The 21,578-nt window shown below is 37.8% G+C and overlaps 2 protein-coding genes across 25 annotated transcripts in view; both read right to left on the bottom strand.

Annotated features, from left to right (window-relative positions):
- NRG1 (neuregulin 1) overlaps positions 1–21,578 on the bottom strand; it is a 1,138,773-nt gene that overhangs the window by 112,316 nt on the left and 1,004,879 nt on the right. For 6 of the 24 annotated variants that reach the window (XM_015454749.4, XM_005563021.5, XM_065519068.2 and 3 more), the window contains exon 1: positions 11,219–12,759. The exons of the other annotated variants lie outside the window; for them this stretch is intronic. In XM_015454749.4, coding sequence (XP_015310235.1) covers positions 11,219–11,885 — 667 coding nt within the window. In that variant the 5' untranslated portion in view covers positions 11,886–12,759. Of the gene's footprint in view, positions 1–11,218; positions 12,760–21,578 lie in introns of those variants that run through there. 24 annotated transcript variants of the gene reach the window in all.
- LOC135964711 (uncharacterized) lies at positions 12,213–12,401 on the bottom strand. The gene has a single exon (XM_074000670.1). It carries the CDS (start codon positions 12,399–12,401, stop codon positions 12,213–12,215), a length of 189 nt encoding a protein of 62 aa, XP_073856771.1.

Below are 21,578 nucleotides of genomic sequence, written 5' to 3'. Positions count from 1 at the left end.
CCTAGAAAAGATGAAAATATCAACATTTTCTGGCTCTATGTGGTCTCTGGCAAGAAGGTTAACATCTTTGGGCTTGTTTCTCTATGCTAAAATAAAAGATTTGGTTCAAAGTGTCTCTAAGATGCCATAAAGCTCTGTAATTCTAATTTTGATTATGCAATAACCCAACATACAATCAGAATATACGTAGGTCTGGGTTATTTAGTAAAGCAGCTATAATCCCTAATATAACTCAATATGTCTTAATGAAAGAACACAAGTCAACAAAGTTATAATGCAACTATGTCCTAAAGACATCACAGTATTCAACATTGTGAAGATCCTGTATTCAATAAATCCCATTTTAAAATGACAGTAGTCACTAGTACTGTAAGTTATTAAAAGATTTCAATCCAAAATAGATAAAAAAGTTTCAAGGTGACCAATCATCAGCTATTCAGAAAACTCAGCAATCTTGAAGTATGAATTTTGCAAGGATTTTGAGAATCCTTGTATTGATCTCACTGATTACATGCACAGTTTACTAAATAGGCAGGGGTTATGTAGGTTATTGACTATGTGTACCATAGGTTCCATAGTTCAGATGAATTAAGATTATGAGGATCATATTCATACAAGACTAAAGTTACTGGTAAGGGGTTAATTTAAATGTCTCCCTGTTATCGTGGAAGTAGAAAGATATAAAACACTGAAGTAATTATTTTACATATTTTTGTTTGTTTGTTTTTGATGTCAACTGAAGCCTTTCTAGATTACGTGACAATGTTTTTTCTCTTCCTTTTGAAGAATCATAGGAGTTGCTTGATGGGAAAAACTGAAATTCAGCTTGCTTTAAAGATTATAGTAAAAAGAAATCAGAGTAGTAACCCTGAACTCTGCCACTAATCATTCTTAAGATTTGCTTTGTAGGCAGTACTTAGCATCATGTAACAATCAATGGTTACTGATTCCTTTTGCTCCCAGAAGAGCAAGCAATTATGACCCAGGAAGTTCTACCAAGGGATTACAAACAAATGCTAACAAGAGTTCAATTCTACTGTCCTTAGATCATTCCATTTATGTATGGAGCTTTTATTGCTGTGACACCAACATATTTCATAAAACAAATACTTCCGGCTACTTAGCAAAGGAAGAGGCAACACTGAAAGTCATCAGGCTAATCGTGGTCAAGACTGTGGTTAAGGTCTCACTCACTCTCTCCCCCTACCCATCTAGTGAGAAACCACAGGTCTGGGCCATCCACTCCAAAACCTCTGATGCTTTAGGACACTGGCTTCAGAGAAGGGTGGGTGAGAGGAGTGTGGAGCCATGTGCCCTGAGATTGCTGGAGAAGAAGGAATAGGTGAGGTATGAAAGAACAGAAGAAAGAGAAGAATAACTGTGAATGGCAAGTATGAAAAAAATGAAGGGAGGGAACAGAGGAAAGAGAAGAGTAACTGTGAATGACAAGTATGAAAGAAATAAAGGGAGGGAAAAGGAAGGTAAACTGGGGAAATAAAATTGTATTACGTTGTACATCAATACAGGTAACACAGTTAGGAACTGAAGGATATAGGGTCTTCTGCTTGCTCATGAATTAAGTTTTCTTCCTAATGGCAGCTATCATTGTCTTCAGTGTTGCTCTCATCTTTCTTCCAAATGCATATGCATATATGTACATTTGGTTTAATATTAAATTAAGAACTTTTAAAATAAAATACACGATGATGGTTTTTAAATTTGATAATTACATGCATATTAAATTCTGTACTAACGCTGGCTTCAAAGAGAGTTCATGAATTTCTCCTTTGTCTGGGAGACCACCACCTCATGAAATGCAACTCAAACACTAAGTGCCTATCACTGAAAATCACAGTAAATCAAGTCTTGTCCTATCATACCATGTTTCTGACGATAAATTTAAAATGTTTTACCTGAGGAAGCTTTCCATTCTATTTCATCAAGTTTTATGGGGTCCATCAGCTTATTTCCAGTGCACAGTCAGAAAACTTATACCCAGGCAAAATCTACTCTAGATTGTTATCAAATATTTTATGCTTAGAAGGGGCTGCCTCATTGCTCCAGTATTGATTTAGAGTTCAATTTCTGCAGCAAATGTATTATACTTGAGTGAATAACAATCAAGATGAACAAAGCATAGAAGTTCTCACATATTTGTAGTTCTACTTTAAAGAATAAATAAAAATACATATATTATGCCCACTACTATACGTTTTTGTAAATGGCAAGCTCTTATAAACTTATATCTGTCTGTTAGAAAAACCATAAGGTGTACAACAAAAATACCAAATCCCTAAAGTGTGTATATCTAGAAAGCACTGGCTTTTTCCCTTTTTGTAGGATTGTCGCCAATAATCCAGCCAGTAAGATTTCCTTTTAAGTTACTTGCAACAGAATCTCCAATATATACTTAAGCTCCAATTATTTTTTACTTCTAAAACATTTTTTTTCTCTTTTACTCTAGCAATTAGGCATAGGGCTAGAAATATTTTTTGTCCATCCCTCCCAAACCTATTAATAAACAACCTGTTTGTCCAAATTTAAAAATATTTTTATCTGCTCTATTTTATTTATGGTCAAATAATTTTCCCCTTTAGAATGTTATGTGTATGAATCATATGTATGTATATATACACACATAGATACACATAGATCTATGTATTGCACTCAAATAATTTCTACATTTGATTTGGCTCACATAAAATTATTCGATGTATATTATTTCCATGGTTTGTGTCAAATACTGAAAACAACTCATAGACGTTAATTCCTATCTTTTGAGATCAGGAAATCCCAGTTGGAACAATGAAAAGAGTAAGGTGAACATAATCTTAGGATTCATGATATTTCTAGCCAAGTTCTTCGCTTGCACCACATCTAAACTGTATAGATTATTTTCCATTGTCCCAATCTTTCCAAAGAGAGTACTTCCTTGACAAACAATCTGATATACCATGCAGTCTTTTCCTCTCTCAAAAGTAACTCCTTATCGCTTTCCCTATAATGAAGCCCTTCATGCAGTGATTTTTGGACATTACTCAAAAAGTAATAATCTATGTAACTCAAAAAGTAATAATCTATGTATTCTAACCAATTTTTATAAGGGAAAAAATACTCCTTTTATGACACTGGGCTCAAGAAATTAGTAAAGCCCTACACAACATTTTAAGGCATAACAAATTAATTCACTGGTAAAGAGTCCCTACAATTTATTTCTAGAAATGTTAGCGCTTGTGAATATATGCATATATGAATCCCGATAGAAAGGGCAAAGAAAGAAGTGAATATATTTTTAATCTCTGTTTTCTTTAGGTAGAGTAACCACTTTTGTTCTCATCACAATCTCTTGGGAGTTTTAGATATTAACATCCCCATTTGTTTGGATGTAAAACTAAATCTCAAGTGAAATGATTTCCTCAAAGTCACACAGCAGGTTAGAGGAAGAGTTGGCATTTGATTTCGAATTTCTAGCATAATTCCTACTTTAAAATAATGTATCATCAACTCTTCACTTCCTTCAAAGTTTTTCATAAGGTTCCCCTAAAGCTCCAAAAGTATTCCCCAGACATTGTTACCAAACCACTGTCAAGATCAAAGGAGAAAAAGAACAAAGTGAGGCAGGGAGTTAAAGTAGAATGAGGGAGAATATTGGTGCTGATTTTGTATTTTTTATGTCTCAGGTCTAGGACTCGGTGTTTTCCAAAATCTCATTTAATCTCCTAACAGCCCCAAGACATGTATATTTATTATTATCACATATAAATGAGGAAATGGATTTAACACGATGGTCTAACTTGCTCAAGGCCATGAAGACGGGCAAGTGGGACTGAAATTCAAGTCTACCCACTGGAAAGCTAACACCCTAAGACAAAAAACTGAGAGAATCAGAGTTGTAAGAGACTTCAGAAGTAAATATAGTTAATAATCTGCTAGGAACATAAATCTCCCTCAACAGTGTCACTGCTTGAATACTTTTAGTACTAAGAAAATCATTTCTTTCCAAGTATGTAACACATTTCAGTTGGGATAACTTTGATCACTAAAACATTCTCCCATATATTATATTGTTGGGAGATAGATGTCCAGCTTCCAGAGGGGTGTCTTATGCATACCAACATCATAAAGGTAAAATTATCTTTTCTTTTTTATTGAGGCAGAGTCTCACTCTGTCACCCAGGCTGGAGTGCAGTAGCATGATCTCAGCTCACTGCAACCTCCACCTCCCAGGTTCAAGTGATTCTCCTGCCTCAGCCCCCTGAGTAGTTGGGATTATAGGCATTAGCCTCCACCCCTGGCTAATTTTTGTATTTTCAGTAGAGACAGGGTTTCACCATGTTGGCCAGGCTGGTCTCGAACTCCTGATCTCAGGTGATTATCCCACCTCAGCCTCCCAAAGTGCTAGGATTACAGGCATAAGCCATGGCACCTGGCCAAAATTCTCATCTCTAAAAAAGACACCTGTTATAGGGTGATAAAAGTTTTACTAATTAGTATTTAAATAATAAATGGGAAAACCAAATCTTTTAAATTATGATAAATAACATATGCTACTTGAATATAAATGCTAAAAACAGTTTCGAGAAGAAAAGCAAGTGTAGCAAAGGTAAGATGACTTCAGTTTTAGTCTCAGCAGTGCCACTGATTGGTTGTAGTGACACTGGGCAAGTCGCTTCACTTTTCCAGACCTGCCTTTTCTCACTTAGGAAGTGACATAAATAATCTCTAAAAATGTTCAGCATATAAAATTCTATGATTATAAGACATTAGTTATATTATTCAGAAACACCCTTTGAATGCCTACACACACACACACACAGAGACAAAATTCACTGCAGTAAAGATTACAACCATCTTTGAGATGATGAGGATTAACTTCACTCACTGCTAGTCAATCACTCTTCATGTGAATAGTATATGAACTCATGTCTTTATTCAGTTTAAGAACTAAACAACTTAATGGCAGATTCTAGTCTTTGTCTGTACAGTGAAATGAACAACCCTTGGGAATATTTTAATACTCTGGATGTTCTGCAAGCCAAAACAACACATAAAAATACGACCAAAATATAGAAACAAAAATATTTACAGCTACCAACTCTCTAGAATCTGAAAATAATCTTAGAATCTTTATGTACATGCTAGAAGAATTATGTATGTATTTTTCATCTTAAGAGGATGCTCCTAAAGGGCCAGATAGATCAAACTTTTCTCCCTACTCCAATGGTTTGATTAAATAGTGCCATATGGTAGATCACCCCTGGCTACTCAGCCTGTTGGCAGCAGAGGTGGGATTGCTGTCATTTAAAGGACATTGCTGGGCAAGTGTTCAGTATTCGGTAAATGGAGAAGAGAAACATATTAAGAAAAGACAGAAGTGGAAGTCAAAAGGTGAATCACATGATGGTAAAGAAGAAGAAATGCTGAATTAAGGGGGTATATGTATAAGAAAGTAAGAAATATCTCAAATTGCATTATGCAATTAGATTCTTAAAATTCACTAGAACATAAGCTCCCTGAGGGCAGGTACTGTACTATTTTCCACTGCCATATAACCGGTCTAGAACAGAGTCTGGCACAGAGTAGGCACTTAGCATACATTCACTGAATGAAAAAACAAAACAAAACAAAGAGGAAATAACAGAAGAAAAACAAAGCATTGATGTAGAGCAAAAGTAATAAAAGTAGAAACATGAGCATAAAAGTAGATGGAATGTAGTTTATGTTGTAGTAGAATGTTCAGTGAACTCTGCGGACAAGTTATATTCCTGGTTCTCAGGGGCATCTAAACAAGTCATAACTTTTTATGCTTTGGTTTTTCAATCTATAAAATATCTCTTCCTTCATGCTTTAAAAGGATACTATGAAGAGTTGCTAAAAGAAAGAGGGAAGGAGGAAGAACACAGATGGATGGTTTGGAACATCATTTTCTGGGAGTACAGAAATGCTGATGTCTAAAACCAGAACAACTGGAATCAATCAAGCACACTAAAGAAAAAAAGATGAAAAGATCAAGAAGGTTAAAATTTGATTTAATTATGCCATTAAGAAACTGGTATATTGGTCACTGGCTAGAGATTTTTTTTTGTATGTTTATAATATATGAAAGTACCATTCAGCATTAAAATGCAATAAATAAGGTTAAAGTTTAAATGAAGACAGTTGAAATTATTTTGATATGATGCCATGAAATATTGACCCATAAAGCCAAAATGGCATAATTACAAAAATAAAAACGAGTCAATATGTAATTGGGAAGGTAGGAAGGAAAGAGGAGAAGAAGACTGAGTTGGGTATCACAAAGGAATAGAGAGGAGAAAACAAAATGGGCTATGAAGAAATGAGATACCATCTCACACCAGTTAGAATGGCGATCATTAAAAAGTCAGGAAACAACAGGTGCTGGAGAGGATGTGGAGAAATAGGAACACTTTTACACTGTTGGTGGGATTGTAAACTAGTTCAACCATTATGGAAAACAGTATGGCGATTCCTCAAGGATCTAGAACTACATGTACCATATGACCCAGCCATCCCATTACTGGGTATATACCCAAAGGATTATAAATCGTGCTGCTATAAAGACACATGCACACGTATGTTTATTGCGGCACTATTCACAATAGCAAAGACTTGGAATCAACCCAAATGTCCATCAGTCACAGACTGGATTAAGAAAATGTGGCACATATACACCATGGAATACTATGCAGCCATCAAAAAGGATGAGTTTGTGTCCTTTGTAGGGACATGGATGCAGCTGGAAACCATCATTCTTAGCAAATTATCACAAGAACAGAAAACCAAACACCGCATGTTCTCACTCATAGGTGGGAACTGAATAATGAGATCACTTGGACTCGGGAAGGGGGACATCACACACGGGGGCCTATCATGGGGAGGGGGGAGGGGGGAGGGATTGTACTGGGAGTTATACCTGATGTAAATGACAAGTTGATGGGTGCTGACGAGTTGATGGGTGCAGCACAGCAACATGGCACAAGTATACATATGTAACAAACCTGCACGTTATACACATGTACCCTAGAACTTAAAGTATAATAATAATAATAATAAATAAATAAATGAAAAAGAAAAGAAGTGAGCCATAGAGCAATCTCCTATATATGAGGGAAGAACTCACCCTAGGCAACCCATGCTGTTTTCAGAAGCAAGCTGAACACTGTATGGATGATCAAATAAAAAGGGAAAAGACCACCATGACTGAAAATTCAATAAGAGCAAAACAGGAAGGCGAGAAGAAAATTTATTTTTAGTGATATGCACTAAACACACGCCTAAACAGTGTTCCCACTTTAAGTACTTCCCTAATTCTCAGTCTGATGCTATGTTAGTCTCTAGCTCCAACTCTCTACAATAAGGATATGATGAGAGAAGAAAACAGTAGAGAGAGAGAGAGAGAGAGAGAGAGAGAGAGAGTGTGTGTTTAAATTCTCAGAGACAGAGACAATCTAAAAGTTTGGATTTTGCCACATTTTTCAGAGTTTAGTATATTTTAATAAAAGAATTTCACTAGGCATTTCTGAGCCTGGGTTTCTTCACCAGTAAATTTATAAAATTATTCAGTTCCAATAGAAAATCTTTCAGTCTCTTCCAGTTTTTAATATTTTAGGCTGTAATTGGCAACGATTAAAGTGGGGAAAAGTTATTTGAAATCACTGTTCTGAAATACCTACAAATATAGTTGCCAAGAACTAGAAGGATCCATTAGAATTTAAATGAATGGCATTTTTAAATAGAAGGAAATAAATCCTACGGTATATCCAATTCATCATGTTGATCTTTTGCAAATGGTTACTGATTCTTATTGTCATGCAGTAACAATGGTTTGTCATACAATCCCATAATAAGACTTAGGACAAAGCAAAACAAAGTTGGCCCAAGATGAAAATACCAACACATTCTTGCATCCAAGAATCTGTTGTCAAGCAGGGAGGATCTCACATCCAGAAAACATTTTCTTTCAAGATGGTACCACTATTTCCTGGCTACAATTTAATTAATCAGCTCTTTTTATAATAATCTAAGTTTGCAATCTCCCAACAGTCAGGGTAGGAAAAATTTTAAAGCCCAGGCAAAGAAAACAAATGAATAGTGCAAGTATTACATAACCCACTGAGAAGTAAAAACTTAATTAGTATCATGACAATATCATCATTGTGGTAGTGGGAAACCATTAACCATACTTAGAAATACTTTAGAATAAAAAATACATAATTATATACTTTCATTCCAATTCTTCACTGGACTTCTTAAGACCTACATGAATGCATAGATTAATATCATGAAAATATGAAATATTACTTTATGAAAGAAATACCCATTTTAGAAAATCCGACATAGCCACTATACCTTAAGGCAATTTAAAATGTCATATTTTGCCTTATATTATAACAAAGACAAAGAATGTTGTAATTTGACAAGAGTCAGTGAGGGAGTAATTCCAGTATTTATAAAATAAAACTTTAATACTAGTAGGTAGATTGGTTTGGGGAGCAACGCTGCAGACACAATTACTGGGATTGTCTCTCTTCTACTCTCTCAGGCTCCAGGATAAAGAAGAATCAATTAGCCCTCAACAGTCTATGACCTTGAAGGCTACAGCTCTGTGCATAATGTGCTGAATATGCTGAGACAGAAAAAAAAAAAAAAAAAAAAGGAAAAGGGAGAATAAAGTCCTAAAACCACTGAAGAGCATGTTTCACATATGATAATGTCATTTTCAAATATAAGCCATGACAGCTTAGTTTATGTCAAAAACATGCACGGTAAAAGGAACGTCCCAGTTCTTTCTGCGACTAAACAATACTTTCTTAGTTGAAAAATACAATCCCTTTGTAAGCTTTTTTTCCCTTTTCCATTAATTAATGGTTACAACCTTTTTAAACAACAACAAAAACAACCACTTACAAGTCTCTAGAAACAAAGCTGCCTGGACCAATCCCTTTCAAACACTACTCCCCCCAACCAATACCCCCCCGACCCCCCGCCCCACAAAAAGTAGGCTCACAATTTTTAGAATACTTAATTTTTTTTTTTTTTAAGGGACTAGTCCAAAAAATTAACAGAGTCTCCCTACAGGTTTTAAAGTGTTAGCCAACTAACTGTCTACCCCTAACTTTTCAGGAGAAAACTACTTCCCAGACTGCTTCTCTAGGCTTATCTCCGATGTGCTTCAAAACGTTGCAGCTGTGCATCTGGTCAAACTGGCCACAATGATGCTTTTAGGCAGCAGTAAATCTTTCCCATTTATTGCAGATGCCACAATATCAATGCCCTGGCTTGGAAAAAAAAAAACTGATAAGGAATATGTAATCTACTAAAACACTTAGTAGAAAAATTTACTTTACAAAATAATTTATCAAAACTTTACAACATACTTTCTGACATGGTCTTAGATCAGGAAAATGTGCTAGATGTTTCTTTGTTTTCTTGATTTCCTCAGATGACAAAATTATAGAATTTAGTTGAAGTGTTTTTCAAAGGGCATTTTTTTCTTTCTCTGGACAATGAAACCTGTTTAAGCAGATTTCAATTAAAGACTTAAGTTTAAAATGATCAAGTAACCTTGTTCTCCTGATGAATTTCGCTTCTCTTTGCAGGATCTGTACTTGCTTTTTATAGCATGTCATTTCATCTGGGTATTATTTCCCGGTCACTTTGCCAGGTGGGAAGAGGCAGCAAAGGCGGTGATGTCTGTCAGACCTTTAATGATGCTTCAGGGATTTGATAAAGATACAAAGCATTGTCTGCATGAAGGAGGTTTTCCCTAATTGCACCTAGAAAACAAGACTCTTTTTTTTTTTCTTTAAATCTTTGCCATTGAATCTGGTGTGTGTGAAATGATTAGGAGTTACAAGCACAAATCAAGTTTTTCTGTGTTTCTATAGCATGCTGCACTACTTCACATTGAACGTGACGTCTGGAAAAGGTACTCTTTATTCTTCATTACTGTCCAGAGGAAAAACAAAAGAGGCATTTCGTCAGAGAAATTGTCAACTCTCTTTTAACCCTAAGAGCTTTCATGTAAGTTATTAAGAACCAAATTTTCTGATCTTGTACTTTCCTACTAAGTAAATATTCCTCATGGTAAAAAGTGATAGGAGATAGAGACAACAAAAATAAACTAGAAACATTTTTAAAAGGCTATAGAAAACTCCTCCCTTCTATATTGATGTTTAGAACAGTCATGCTTTCATTCCTGTCAACTTTCCACTCTAAAGCTATTGCAGTTACCTAATGCAAATGCAAACAGAAATGTATTGTTTTTAAGAGCGTGGGCTCTCTTCACATCATAGGTTATTAAACTGGGCTGCTGCAATCTGCCAGACTAAGATGACACATGCCTTAAAAAGAAAAAAAAAAAAGAGGTACCTCACTAATGGATCTTGTACTTTTTAATGACTGCCAAGGAAGCTATTTAAACATTTGATTATAGAAGACAAAACTAATTTGGGCAAATCCTTCATGCAGAATCCTACTGTGTCCTGGACAAAATAAAGCTGCCGTTACTAAGTGCTCACTAACTGAAAGTACAGTCTGGGCAGGACAGTAGTCATCTCAAGCTAGTGAGAGGCGAGCACCGTAAATGTCTTAAGACTTGCTGCAATCTCAGAAAGAACCAATTAAGATACAAAAGTAGGGAGAGGTGGTTAGAGAACAGGAAGAAGGGAGAGAAAGACAACAAGCAGTTTGGGGTTGCTGAGAGGTAGAGGGTAACAGAAAGGTGACAGGAAATCTATGATGGGGAAGAGAAAGACACAAAATAATACTGGTATATGAAAGTCACATTTCTATAAAACATGAAAAGATGGCCTGATGTTTCAATTTTAAAATGTGTTAGAAATAAATTGAATTTAACTTAAATTCAAGCCTGACTTGCAGATGCTGAAGTTTTGCATTCCCGGTACCAGACTGAACAATGTGGCTAGAGAGAGCTGCTGTCACAACACTGGTTCAGACCCGGAATTTGCAAGATCATTTTACTCAGCCCTTCAATGCCAGCCCAAGTGTCTCAAACACATGCTTTGCTTAAACAAAACCAGGCAACTAAAATGCAAGAAGAAAGGGAAACATCCTTTGGGGACCTCAAACCCACCCCTTTCCTTTATTCTTCTTCTTCTTCTTCTTCTTCATCATCATCATCATCATCATCATCATCATCATCATCATCATCATCTCTCTCTCTCTCTCTACTTACAAAGTTTAGGAGCAGTTTGGAGATTAGTTTCTGTTGTTTGTGGCTGAGTTGCTGACTTGGGCGTTCTCACCTCAGGGTTCCGGGTGGGTGAAGGGAAGGATGGTGCAGTGGACGGCAAGAAAGAAAAGGCAAAAATACGATTCTTCGGTGTCGGTGCCGCTGATGGTTCAAAGGAGACAACAGCCTTGTCACCTTGCACTGTAACTTGAACCTTGCTTTCAGATTGAGCCCTAGAGACAGGTGAAGTATATGCCTCAGACGACACCCACACAGCTGAGGCAGCAGTTGGGTCCAGAGAAATAATAGGGTCCTGGCCTAATCCCCCAGGGTCAAGGTGAGTAGGAGAGTCATACTCAAAGATCTTGTCCACGAATACCCACTTGAGGCCGGCAATGCAGAGGCAGAGGCTGACCAGGCAAGCCAGGATGGGGACAATGCAGATTTTCTCTGAGTTGAGGCAACCTCTCAGGCGCTCAGCTTCTAGGCACACACAGCAGGGCACGGCCAGGCCCACAAGTCCAGGGGTTCTCCCATCTTCAGTCTGGGGCTCTGGCATGTCTTCTGCTGCCGGAAGCCCATCAAGAGATGGGTCTGCACTCAGCTGAGTGGAGGGGCTAGAGGACCTCTCGGCGGCGACCTCAGACATGTCTGGGGAATAAATCTCCATCGGCTCACCTCCAGAAGAAGGCCTGGCCGCTCTCACGGTCCATTACCACGCAGAGGCCCCCCCAACCAAATGATACAGCATCTTAAAGGGGGAAATCGATAAATTGTCCAAGTCCAAGGCCATTATCAAAATCAAGAAGAGTTCAGGAAGATGCAAGGGGGGAAGAAAAGCTCCTAGCAACTACAAAATCAGAGTATATCGTTATAATTCTTTAAACTGCTGTTTCTGGGCCACTTTTCTAGTTCTTTTAAACGTTACTCCAAACCATCCCGGGCTCGTCAAGAGGACAGGGACCAAAATAGATCGACGGAGCTGCTGGCTGGTTAATTAAGTAAACCAGTAGCCCAAAGTGAAAGGCATGTTTCTCACCTCGAGCATCTGAAGCTGGTGTCTGCTCAGATGAAGAAAACAACTGTCATGCAGGAGAAGTAAAAGCAGAAGGAGGACCAGCGGCGGTGGCGGCGGCGGCAGCAGCGGCGGCGGCAGGAGAGGCAGTAGTGACAATAGCAACAGCATCCTGTTGTGTTAACGCGACGACGGCTGAAAGGGGCTGAATCATTACAGAGCAGCAGGTGCCTGCCCTCGGAGCATCACTGCAAACAGGATCAGAGGGCTCCGGAGGCAAGAGTGCAGCCAGGAGGGGCGGTCACTCCCTTCCCCGCCCTGCCTCCACCCCACCCCCGACTACTCCTCTTTGTCCTTCTTGAGTGCTCATTCACTTTCTTCCTCTGCGGCTCTTCTCTGCTTCAGTCTCTCTCTTTCTTTCCCTTCTTCATCCAAGCCCGTCCTCTCTCTCTCTTCTCTCTCTTTCCTCACCCTCTCCCAACCCCCACTCCCCACTCTCTATCCACACTCTAGAGCTGCAGGCTGGTCTGAGTAAAATCAGTATCCCCAGCCACACAGGACTGCCAGTGACTTCCTATTTTATCCAATTAGAAGGAATAAAGGCCATCAAATCAAAAAGAGGCATGCAGGCATCAGTTAAGCCTAGTCCCCATGGCCCCCACCCGTTTTCCTCCTTTTTCTTTCTTTCTCTACAAAAGCTGTCCCAGTCTTCTTCTACCCCCACCTTGCCGGCTTTCAGTCTCTTTCCTTCACCCACTGTTGGGTCAGAAAAAGCCAGCGATCGATGCTAGCAATCTAACAAAGCTGGGATGGGGAGGGGGTTGGGGGGGTGTAGGTGGGACCTTATGGGTTGGACCTGAGGCTTGGCGAAGTCTGCTATCTGATTCCTCCCTAGAGAGGTAAGCTTTTCAACAGCAATTTCTTCCTGCCTGCTGCTGAGAGATAGCATTCCTTCCCTAGCCCTCTAATAAGTTTTGTTCACTAAGAGGACTGTTATTACCTGATTTTCGACCAACAGTTTGAACGTTTTTTTCCTAACCATGGACAGCTCTGCCTTTAGCCCTTTTTGCAATGACTCTGTAAGACTTTGTCATGCCCAGAGAGAAATGCTGAGTACAGGCTGGAGGGAGTGCTAGGGGAGGGGTTGGCAGCCCATATATCCCCTGCTATGGTCCCCTTTGAATTTCCATTTCTTCTATCTCACCCAAAGAAGACTAGACTAATGTCAAGCTAATAGGAAGCACCAGTAAGTAACAGAGTTATGATGCGAGCAAAGCTACCACTTCATTTTTAGATTAGCCTTTCATGGTGACTCCACACTGCAGAGGTCTGAATTCCCTGGCACTGTAATATATACCACATGTCCTCAGCTATCACCGCACTGCAAGTACTAAGAAGAGTTTTCGATGAGAGCATGCCTTTTGGGTTAGGTTTCAGGAGCTTTACCTTCCAGATAGTTTCAATGCTGATTTTTTTTCTTTTAAAACAACAGTCATTAAAACACTAGAAGAAAGCACTGTTCATAATAGAGACCACAGGCTTCTCCAAGCACTCTGCTCCATGTCACTTCACACAATATGCATCTGAACCTGTAATGCACACTTACTGTGACTGGACATCTAAACGGTTTCCAAGGAACCATTCTGTTTACCTATGTCAACAGGAGTCTTTAAAACTCTCTCTAAATCTATACTACATAGCCATCATATGAGTCCCTGAAGCAGTGAAATTTAGAACTCAAGTCCTGAGAAAATCTGCTTTAAGCATGTTGTATTTTGTAGGGCACAATCTCCACTGCTTTGAGGTACGTTTCAGCTTCAAATGACAGGAGATAAGAATATTATCACTTCTTCCTTCAAGATGAAATTAGTCCATAATTATAAATGATTTAAAGGGTCTTAACATCTTAAACTGTGTTTGCAGTACTATAACAACAACAAAAGCCTGTGCCAATTTGCATAATTGTAACCATGACTATGACAACTTTATGGGCAACATGAGTTATCCTTAAGTTCATCTCTCTATAATCTGCATATATATACCAGTAAATGGTGTTTAAAAATAATTCCTATGCTTATTTTCTAGGTTTATTTGACTTTAAAGCAGTGAGAGCTCTCTTACAAAGATTCTAGCAATGGACATACAATTTCACAGTGTAGAAAATGTCTACTGAAGCACTTAAAGCATTCACATTGAAAGACAGTAAGATCTCAATGATCAATATTCATGTAAATATTCAGAAACAATATCAGCAGGTGTTTATGCTAAACTACCGTAATTTATAATTTCTTCAAAAAGTACCCAGTTGAAATATATGGCACTGAATTCCTCAATTTTGACCTAAACCAAAAATATTATACTCAGTACACTAGCATTTCATCCAAGGCCAAGGTCAGCTAAATTTCAAAGACCAAAATGGGGTTCAGGTGGCCCCAAGTCCGGCAGATAGGAGAAAATACCAAGCATGATAACCCATAGTTTAGAAAGGTGGTCTTTAACTTACACCAATAGCAATTATTCACCTTACCTCAACCATTAAGAACAAACATATTCAGCAGGGAAGAAAAAAAAAAAAAGTTACTGGGCATTGCTCTAGCTGTTACACTGAAAATACCCAACACTTATAGAGAAAACCAACATTTTATACAAAGACTAGGACAACACATCAGAGAGAGAATCCTGTGGACTGCCACAAGTACTCTTTCCCTTGGACTACATAAACCAGACTTTGGGATGTGTCTGTTTTGCCCCCAGAAAGGCATTCCATAAACCCTGTGGCACCTTGGTGCTAAGATTAGTCTGCAGACAGTCAGCTTCCTATAAAATTGTTTTTTTCCACCAAATTGGAAAATAAATGTAAATGGGGAAATGGAGAAGGATGGGAGGTGAAGAATAAAAGGAATTCTCCATTAGTTCTACCCTTGGGACTAGGACCCAGAAGTTGCCTTTCTCCCTTCATCAAATCCTCTATAGCAATAAAAGAGTGAGAAAGGAAAGTGTGAATGGGGTTAGAGGTCAGAATTTCCTTTGGATAAAACATGTATGTTTGTAGGAAAAACTGCAAGGATATAGCATTTTAACCCTTTAAGCTCCACCCCAGTAAAGCCCAGGAATACCCCATTTCCATGTCCTCTTAGAAAAATAAACTAGACAATTTTTTACTACCTTTTTAAACCTTTTACACCATCTCCCTCACAATAACAAAAGCTACCTTTATTGAGTTCCACCCAGGCAACAAGTACTCTGCTAGGTTCATAATACACATTGTTTCTGATCTTCACTAATCCCATACAGTCCATACTAATCTTAAAATTTTTAAAAAAATATTTCATTGGCCCAGGTAGCTTAGGTAATTTTGCCATGGACATATAGCTATGTGGCCAAGATTTGAATACGTTCTGATTCATTCTATTTCTGCTGACAAATACTGATTTTGTTTTTTTATCAAAAGGGTGCATTTGATTATATTATTGATTACATATCTCTTCAAGAAGAGACTATGAAAACCAGAATAGATAACTATGAAATAGGAATTATTACCTTAATATAATTTGTAAACAAACTTAAAAGGATCTAGTTTTCAAAATAAGACTTCTAAAATTTTGCCTAATAATTTTTAGAAATTATAAGAATTAAGCATGGACCATTTAAATACTATCTATTTATCATTTAAATCAAATGAGCTCTTCCATGGTCTCATTCCAGGACTTCCTTTGGGAACCGATTTCAGTTATGTATTGCTGTGAAACAAACCGCCCGGAAATAGCTTACAGCAACCGCCATTTTATTCTGTAGGTTTACTGGGTTCAGCTGAGTGGTTTCTCTGCTCCATTTGACGTCAGCTGGTGCTGCAGGTGAGGTGCAACTAGGTGAAAACATTCAAAATGGCTCCCATACATGATGACTGGCAGCTGCTGCTAGATGCCAGCCGGCACTGTGAAATGGTGCAGCAACCTGTGGCCTCTCCTTGTGGCTTGAGCTTCCCACAGTATGGTGGCCAGGTTGTGAGAGAAAGCACCCCAAGAGGAAGAAAACACAAGCTGCCAGTACTCTTAAAATTCTGTGCCTGAAAGCAGAACAAACTATTTCCCCTGCATCCTACTGGTTAAGAAGTCACCGTGCCAGCCTAGACTCAAGGACAGAGGAAATACATTTTGAGGGAGAAAGTGGCAAAGAATTTGCAGCCACAATTAATCTGCTACAGAGGATAAGAAAGTAAATGCTAGTACACCAACCTGGATCAAGAAGAGAGACGGTAATATAGAATGGGATTTGGCAGAATAAAGCAAAATCTACTTATATTTCTGATCCACTTTCATAATATTTCAGCTTCCTTCTAAGTTGGCTTCAAGAAAAAAAATCCTGTAATATCATCAAATAAAAAAATACTAGAATTTCTCTGCTACTTCAATTCAAGTTAGTCTATGAATTCAAGCTAGTCATTCTGCTTTACTTTTATTTACTTTATCATCAGAAGAATGTACGGTAGCTCCAACAGATGAAACAGAATGATAAATATCATTTTGCTTTTGACCTTATTACTCACTTATTTTCTCTTTGACTTTTTTCCTGTATCTTGGCGATATAACTCTAAAATATTATCTCTCTGAAATCTAAAAATACTATCACTGAAAAACTTTATCCTTGCTCCTAAATTTTATGGCTGGCAAAAGAGTAGAATTTACTTCACGGTATCTAACATAAAATAAAAATGATGGCAGCAGTTGTTTCATTTGGGGAGATCCCTACATACAAATGGCAATTATTTATTTATTTGCTGAGGAATTATGAAATCATAATTTTCATAAGAAAGCGCCAGGCCATAAAGTTAACTTTAAAACCCTGCAGCTTCTTTGGAGGATAAAGTATACCAATGGATCTGTCAGCTTCCTCCACCTATCCAAAAAACATGCCCTCAGCTAGGTCTTAGCTCCTTGACAGAGCCCTTCCCATTTTTCCAAATCATAGACCCAGTATTTCTTAACTGAAACGTTTACTGGGGCACATTCACAGTCATGTGTCATCATTTAATTACATCATGTATACAGGGCTGAAGAATGCAATTTCTTTGACGGCAAAGATTATCAGTATTTGATTGTCTGATAGAGCTGGGCTATCCATTCAATACATACATTTGGTTTGGTTTTACTTTTAATTGGGATTGAATTACACAGATTATGGGGTCTCTAATAGATCAGCAGGCTTTATTCATACCCTCTATACTCTCCTCCATTTTTTCAAGTTTTAATGGCCTATTCAGATACTTCCTTATCAAATTTTCTCTGATTGTTCCAAAATATGCCTTGAATTAATTTAGCCCGGTCTAGCAAAACTCAACTACCACAGATCCTATCAGTGGAGGGAAAGTTTGGAATATGCTAATATTTAACTATTTTTTCTTGTCATTCCTCTCTCCCCAGCTAAACAGAAAAGTTCTCTGAGAGCAAACCAAATCCATGTGCTGTTTGATGTTCTTCTACATTATTTATGATGCAAAATGGGTGAGATGAATGGAAGTTATTTTACCTTACTGGGCATGTCTTTTCTGCCCACTTTAAAGGTGAGTCAAGACTGATTATTCTTACCCAGTGAAAATGTTCTCAGAGCAGACAATTTGACTTAATTTTAAGCATTACTTTGTGAGATGCTGTATCAAGTGCTTGATATTGACTGTGCTCTGTGTTCTCATTCTGTAACACGATGAGCAATTTACTCTGGTACATTTTGTTCTTTATGAGTTTAGATCCTTTGTAACTGAAGATACAGTAAATGATCTCAAAGATGAAGATGTGAGAATTTCATATGGAAAGATATTTTAATTGCATATGATAGTTATAGTGAGTTTGCTTTACTTTGGGAGAATCTATTAATTTCTCACTCCCCATAAGTAAAATTATTCGTTTTCTACAAACATAGTTTATTGGTCATTTTACAAGTTGCTCTTCTTTTAAAATTCCACTGGAGAAGTTTTGGAACTAGATGGAAGGGGTGGTTGCGCAACACTGCAATAAATGCAACTGGTTGTGACTCTCAAATGGTTAATTTTGCTGTGTGAATTTCAACTCAAGGAAAAATGAGACTGTTAAGTGTAGGCTGCCCTTTCTTCTAGAAAGTATCAATAGGCAATGTGGCATTGAATCTCAGGCAATTATTAACTTTGAACTCTGAACTTATATTAATATTAATTTACATATGTATATGTATATATATGTATATATTTAGAGTCAGGTTTTCACTCTGTCTCCCAGGCTGGAGTGCAATGGCGCAATCCTAGTCACTGCAGCCTTGATGTCCTGGGCTCAAGCAACTCTCCCACCTTAGCCTCTCAAGTAGCTGAGACTACAGGTGCATGCCACCATGCCTGGCTAACTTATTTTTAAATTATTATTATTATTATTATTATTATTATTATTTTGTAGAGGCAGGGTCTCACTCTCTCACCCAGGCTAGAGTGCAATGGTGCAATCATAACTCACCATAGTCTCAAACTCCTGGCCTCAGCAATCCTCCTACCTCAGCCTCCCAAAGTGCTGGTATTACAGTTGTGAGCCACCATGCCTGCCAATATGTATATTTTAAATAGGGAAATAGGATGGAGTTGAACAGTGAAAAATAATATTTTAGTACATAAAACAGGATAGAAAGATAACGCTTTGCTCATGTTCTCATAAGGCTTTTGAATTCAGAGTCTCAATGACATATCCATTTCCTAGTTTTTGTGTGTGTATGTGTCTGAGCTCTTTGGGATGAAGGACTCCACTGGAAATAAGTGCCAAGGACGAGGGGCAAGTGGCAGTCTTCCAGTATTATCTGTGTTTTCTTATCAAAAGTGTGATAAACTCAACACCAGAACGTCAGCTCCATAAGGCCATGCACTTGTGTCTGCCTCCACTGCTATATCCCCAGTACCTACAGCATGCCTGGCACACAGCAGACCATTTGTTAAACAAATGCATCCAAATGAAAACGACATGGAAGAGGGATGAATAAACTATGGGAAACATCTTTGAGACATGGGTTTTACCAGTCTGAGTAAATGCAAATAATGTTAAATTACTGTGTGTGTGGGGGGGGGGTATGTGTGTGTGTGTGTGGAGTGTGTGTGTGTGTGACAAAAAGAAGAAAAACCAAAAGAAACATTATCTTTATACAGAGTAAACTGAGGTTATGTGGATGAATGGTCATTTCTAACATTTACTAGAGCAATATATGTTGGCTTAGTTACCTTGAGCCAATATCTTTGCTGTGTCTCATTAATATTCACTATGACAGTTAAGTTCAGGGCATAGAGCAGCACAGCTCAGAGAGATTTTCTGTTGTTTGTTTTTCATTCTTCTGGCAAATGTAACAAAAATGCAAGATATAACTTTGCTTTTATGCACATATCCAATGTGTTATCTTATTTAACGAAAATGATAATGGATGTATTTTAATGCAGTGAGAGAAGTTTTAGCTAAAAACAAGGAGGAAATACCTTGATAACCGATGCTGGTTTAATATAAATTCAGCAAAGTTTTAAAAATGGGAGGGATTGAACTTGACATATACTTAAGCACTAGCTATTTGTTTTAAAGTTCAGTTGCTTGTCAGCCAGTTCTATAAACTGGTCCCCCAATCAACCCAGAAATGTAGTTAGTTAGTATATAGCACAGCATATCACTTATAGCAAATGCTCTAGAAATATGTGTTAATTTGATTTTTAAATCTCCTGCTTAAAATAGAGAGAAACAGTTGAGCATGAGATTATACACATGTGAAAGCAGTTATGAATTACTCATAAGAGAGGACCAGCTATTCAAGAGACTGAAACTTCATATAAGCCCATGTGTAAAATATACTTGCACAACATTCCTGGAATAAAGTAAGTTTGAGGAAAGGGATTACCTGAAGTGTTCTCCTTTTAAAAATGGTTCAAATTTCTTTTCTCTTTATTTTTGTTTATTTATTTATTTTGAGATGGAATCTCGCTCTGTCACTTAGACTGGAGTGCAGTGGCACGATCTCAGCTCACTGCAGCCTCCGCCTCCCAGGTTCCAGTGATTCTCCTGCCTTGGCTTCCTGGGTAGCTGGGATTACAGGCACACACCACCACACCTGGCTAATTTTTGTATTTTTAGTAGAGATGGGGTTTCGCCATGTTGGCCAGGCTGGTCTCTAACTCCTGACCTCAGGTCATCTGCCCATCTCAGCCTCCCAAAGTGCTAGGATTATAGGCGTGGGCCACCACACCTGGCCAGTTCAAATTTCTGAATCTGAAAAGACCTTAGCCAGAGAAAACATCTTACAATATACATTTTCCTTAGAGTACACACAGTTTTCCTCTCCTTGTTGCTGATCAAAATGGAAATATGAAGTTGCACCAAAGGGAAAAAAAAAAAGAAGAAATAAAAATATATGCAGTTTCCAGAACTGATTCGGGATTCCCAGTGAGCCACCTAAGTGTCAGGCAACACTACTGTAAGGTCATAACCTTTATGATGCTCATGGAAGCAGAAGTATCCCATTTAAAATGAAATGCCAATCTCATTTTTCTGCTGCAAGGGGTGGAAACTGTTTCTGCATTGTTACAATTTTTATTACTTAAAAAGATATGAATTTGAAAGTTATAAGATAAAAATGTCTTATGATTTGACCTCCAGCTCAAATGTTTCTATCACAAATCACACGATAGATTGCTAGCGTCAGAATTGTTTAAGAATGACTTGTTTCTTTTCTGTCCAACATGGTAGTTTCTGCCTGTGATCCCAGCTACTAGGGAGGATGAGGCAGGAGGACTGCTTGCGGTCAGGAGTCCGAGACCAGCCTGGGCAACAGAAGGAGACCATATCTCTAAAACACTGGGAGAAAAAAGAGAATGGACTTGTTTCTTTTCTATTTCAGTAGTTATTTGGAGTAAAAGAATTTACATTTAATGCAAAGGTCAACTGTAATCTCAATAATAATGAGATTTAAAGTTTTTAATTGACTGAAGGTTGGAGCTGCAACAGGTCTTACCCATGAATTTTATTTATTTAATTTTTAAAATTATACTTTAAGTTGTAGGGTACGTGTGCACAACATGCAGGTTTGTTACATAGGTATACATGTGCCATGTTAGTTTGCTGCACCCATTACATGAATTTCATTTTATACAGGAAGAAAAAAGTTCTTGGGAGGTTAAAAACATAATAACCTGCTTAGAGTCACACAGAAAAGAATTTCAAAGTCAGGACTAGAAATCACATCTATTTCTCTTTCTTTTTTAGTTAATTTCTATAAAGGAAAGCTCTTTATTGCATACTGCCAATACAGATACACACATTTGATTAGATAGTCTAGATTTTCTCTCACTTGGGGCCATGAAAGATG

The sequence above is a fragment of the Macaca fascicularis genome, chromosome 8 (assembly GCF_037993035.2).
Source record: "Macaca fascicularis isolate 582-1 chromosome 8, T2T-MFA8v1.1".
NCBI classification, from domain to species: Eukaryota; Metazoa; Chordata; class Mammalia; order Primates; family Cercopithecidae; genus Macaca; species Macaca fascicularis.
This window is presented reverse-complemented; position numbering and strand designations above follow the sequence as displayed.

What these genes read in the sequence shown, in the direction of transcription:
- LOC135964711 (XM_074000670.1), bottom strand. Translation starts at nt 12,401, where the DNA reads ATGCTGTTGCTATTGTCACTACTGCCTCTCCTGCCGCCGCCGCTGCTG.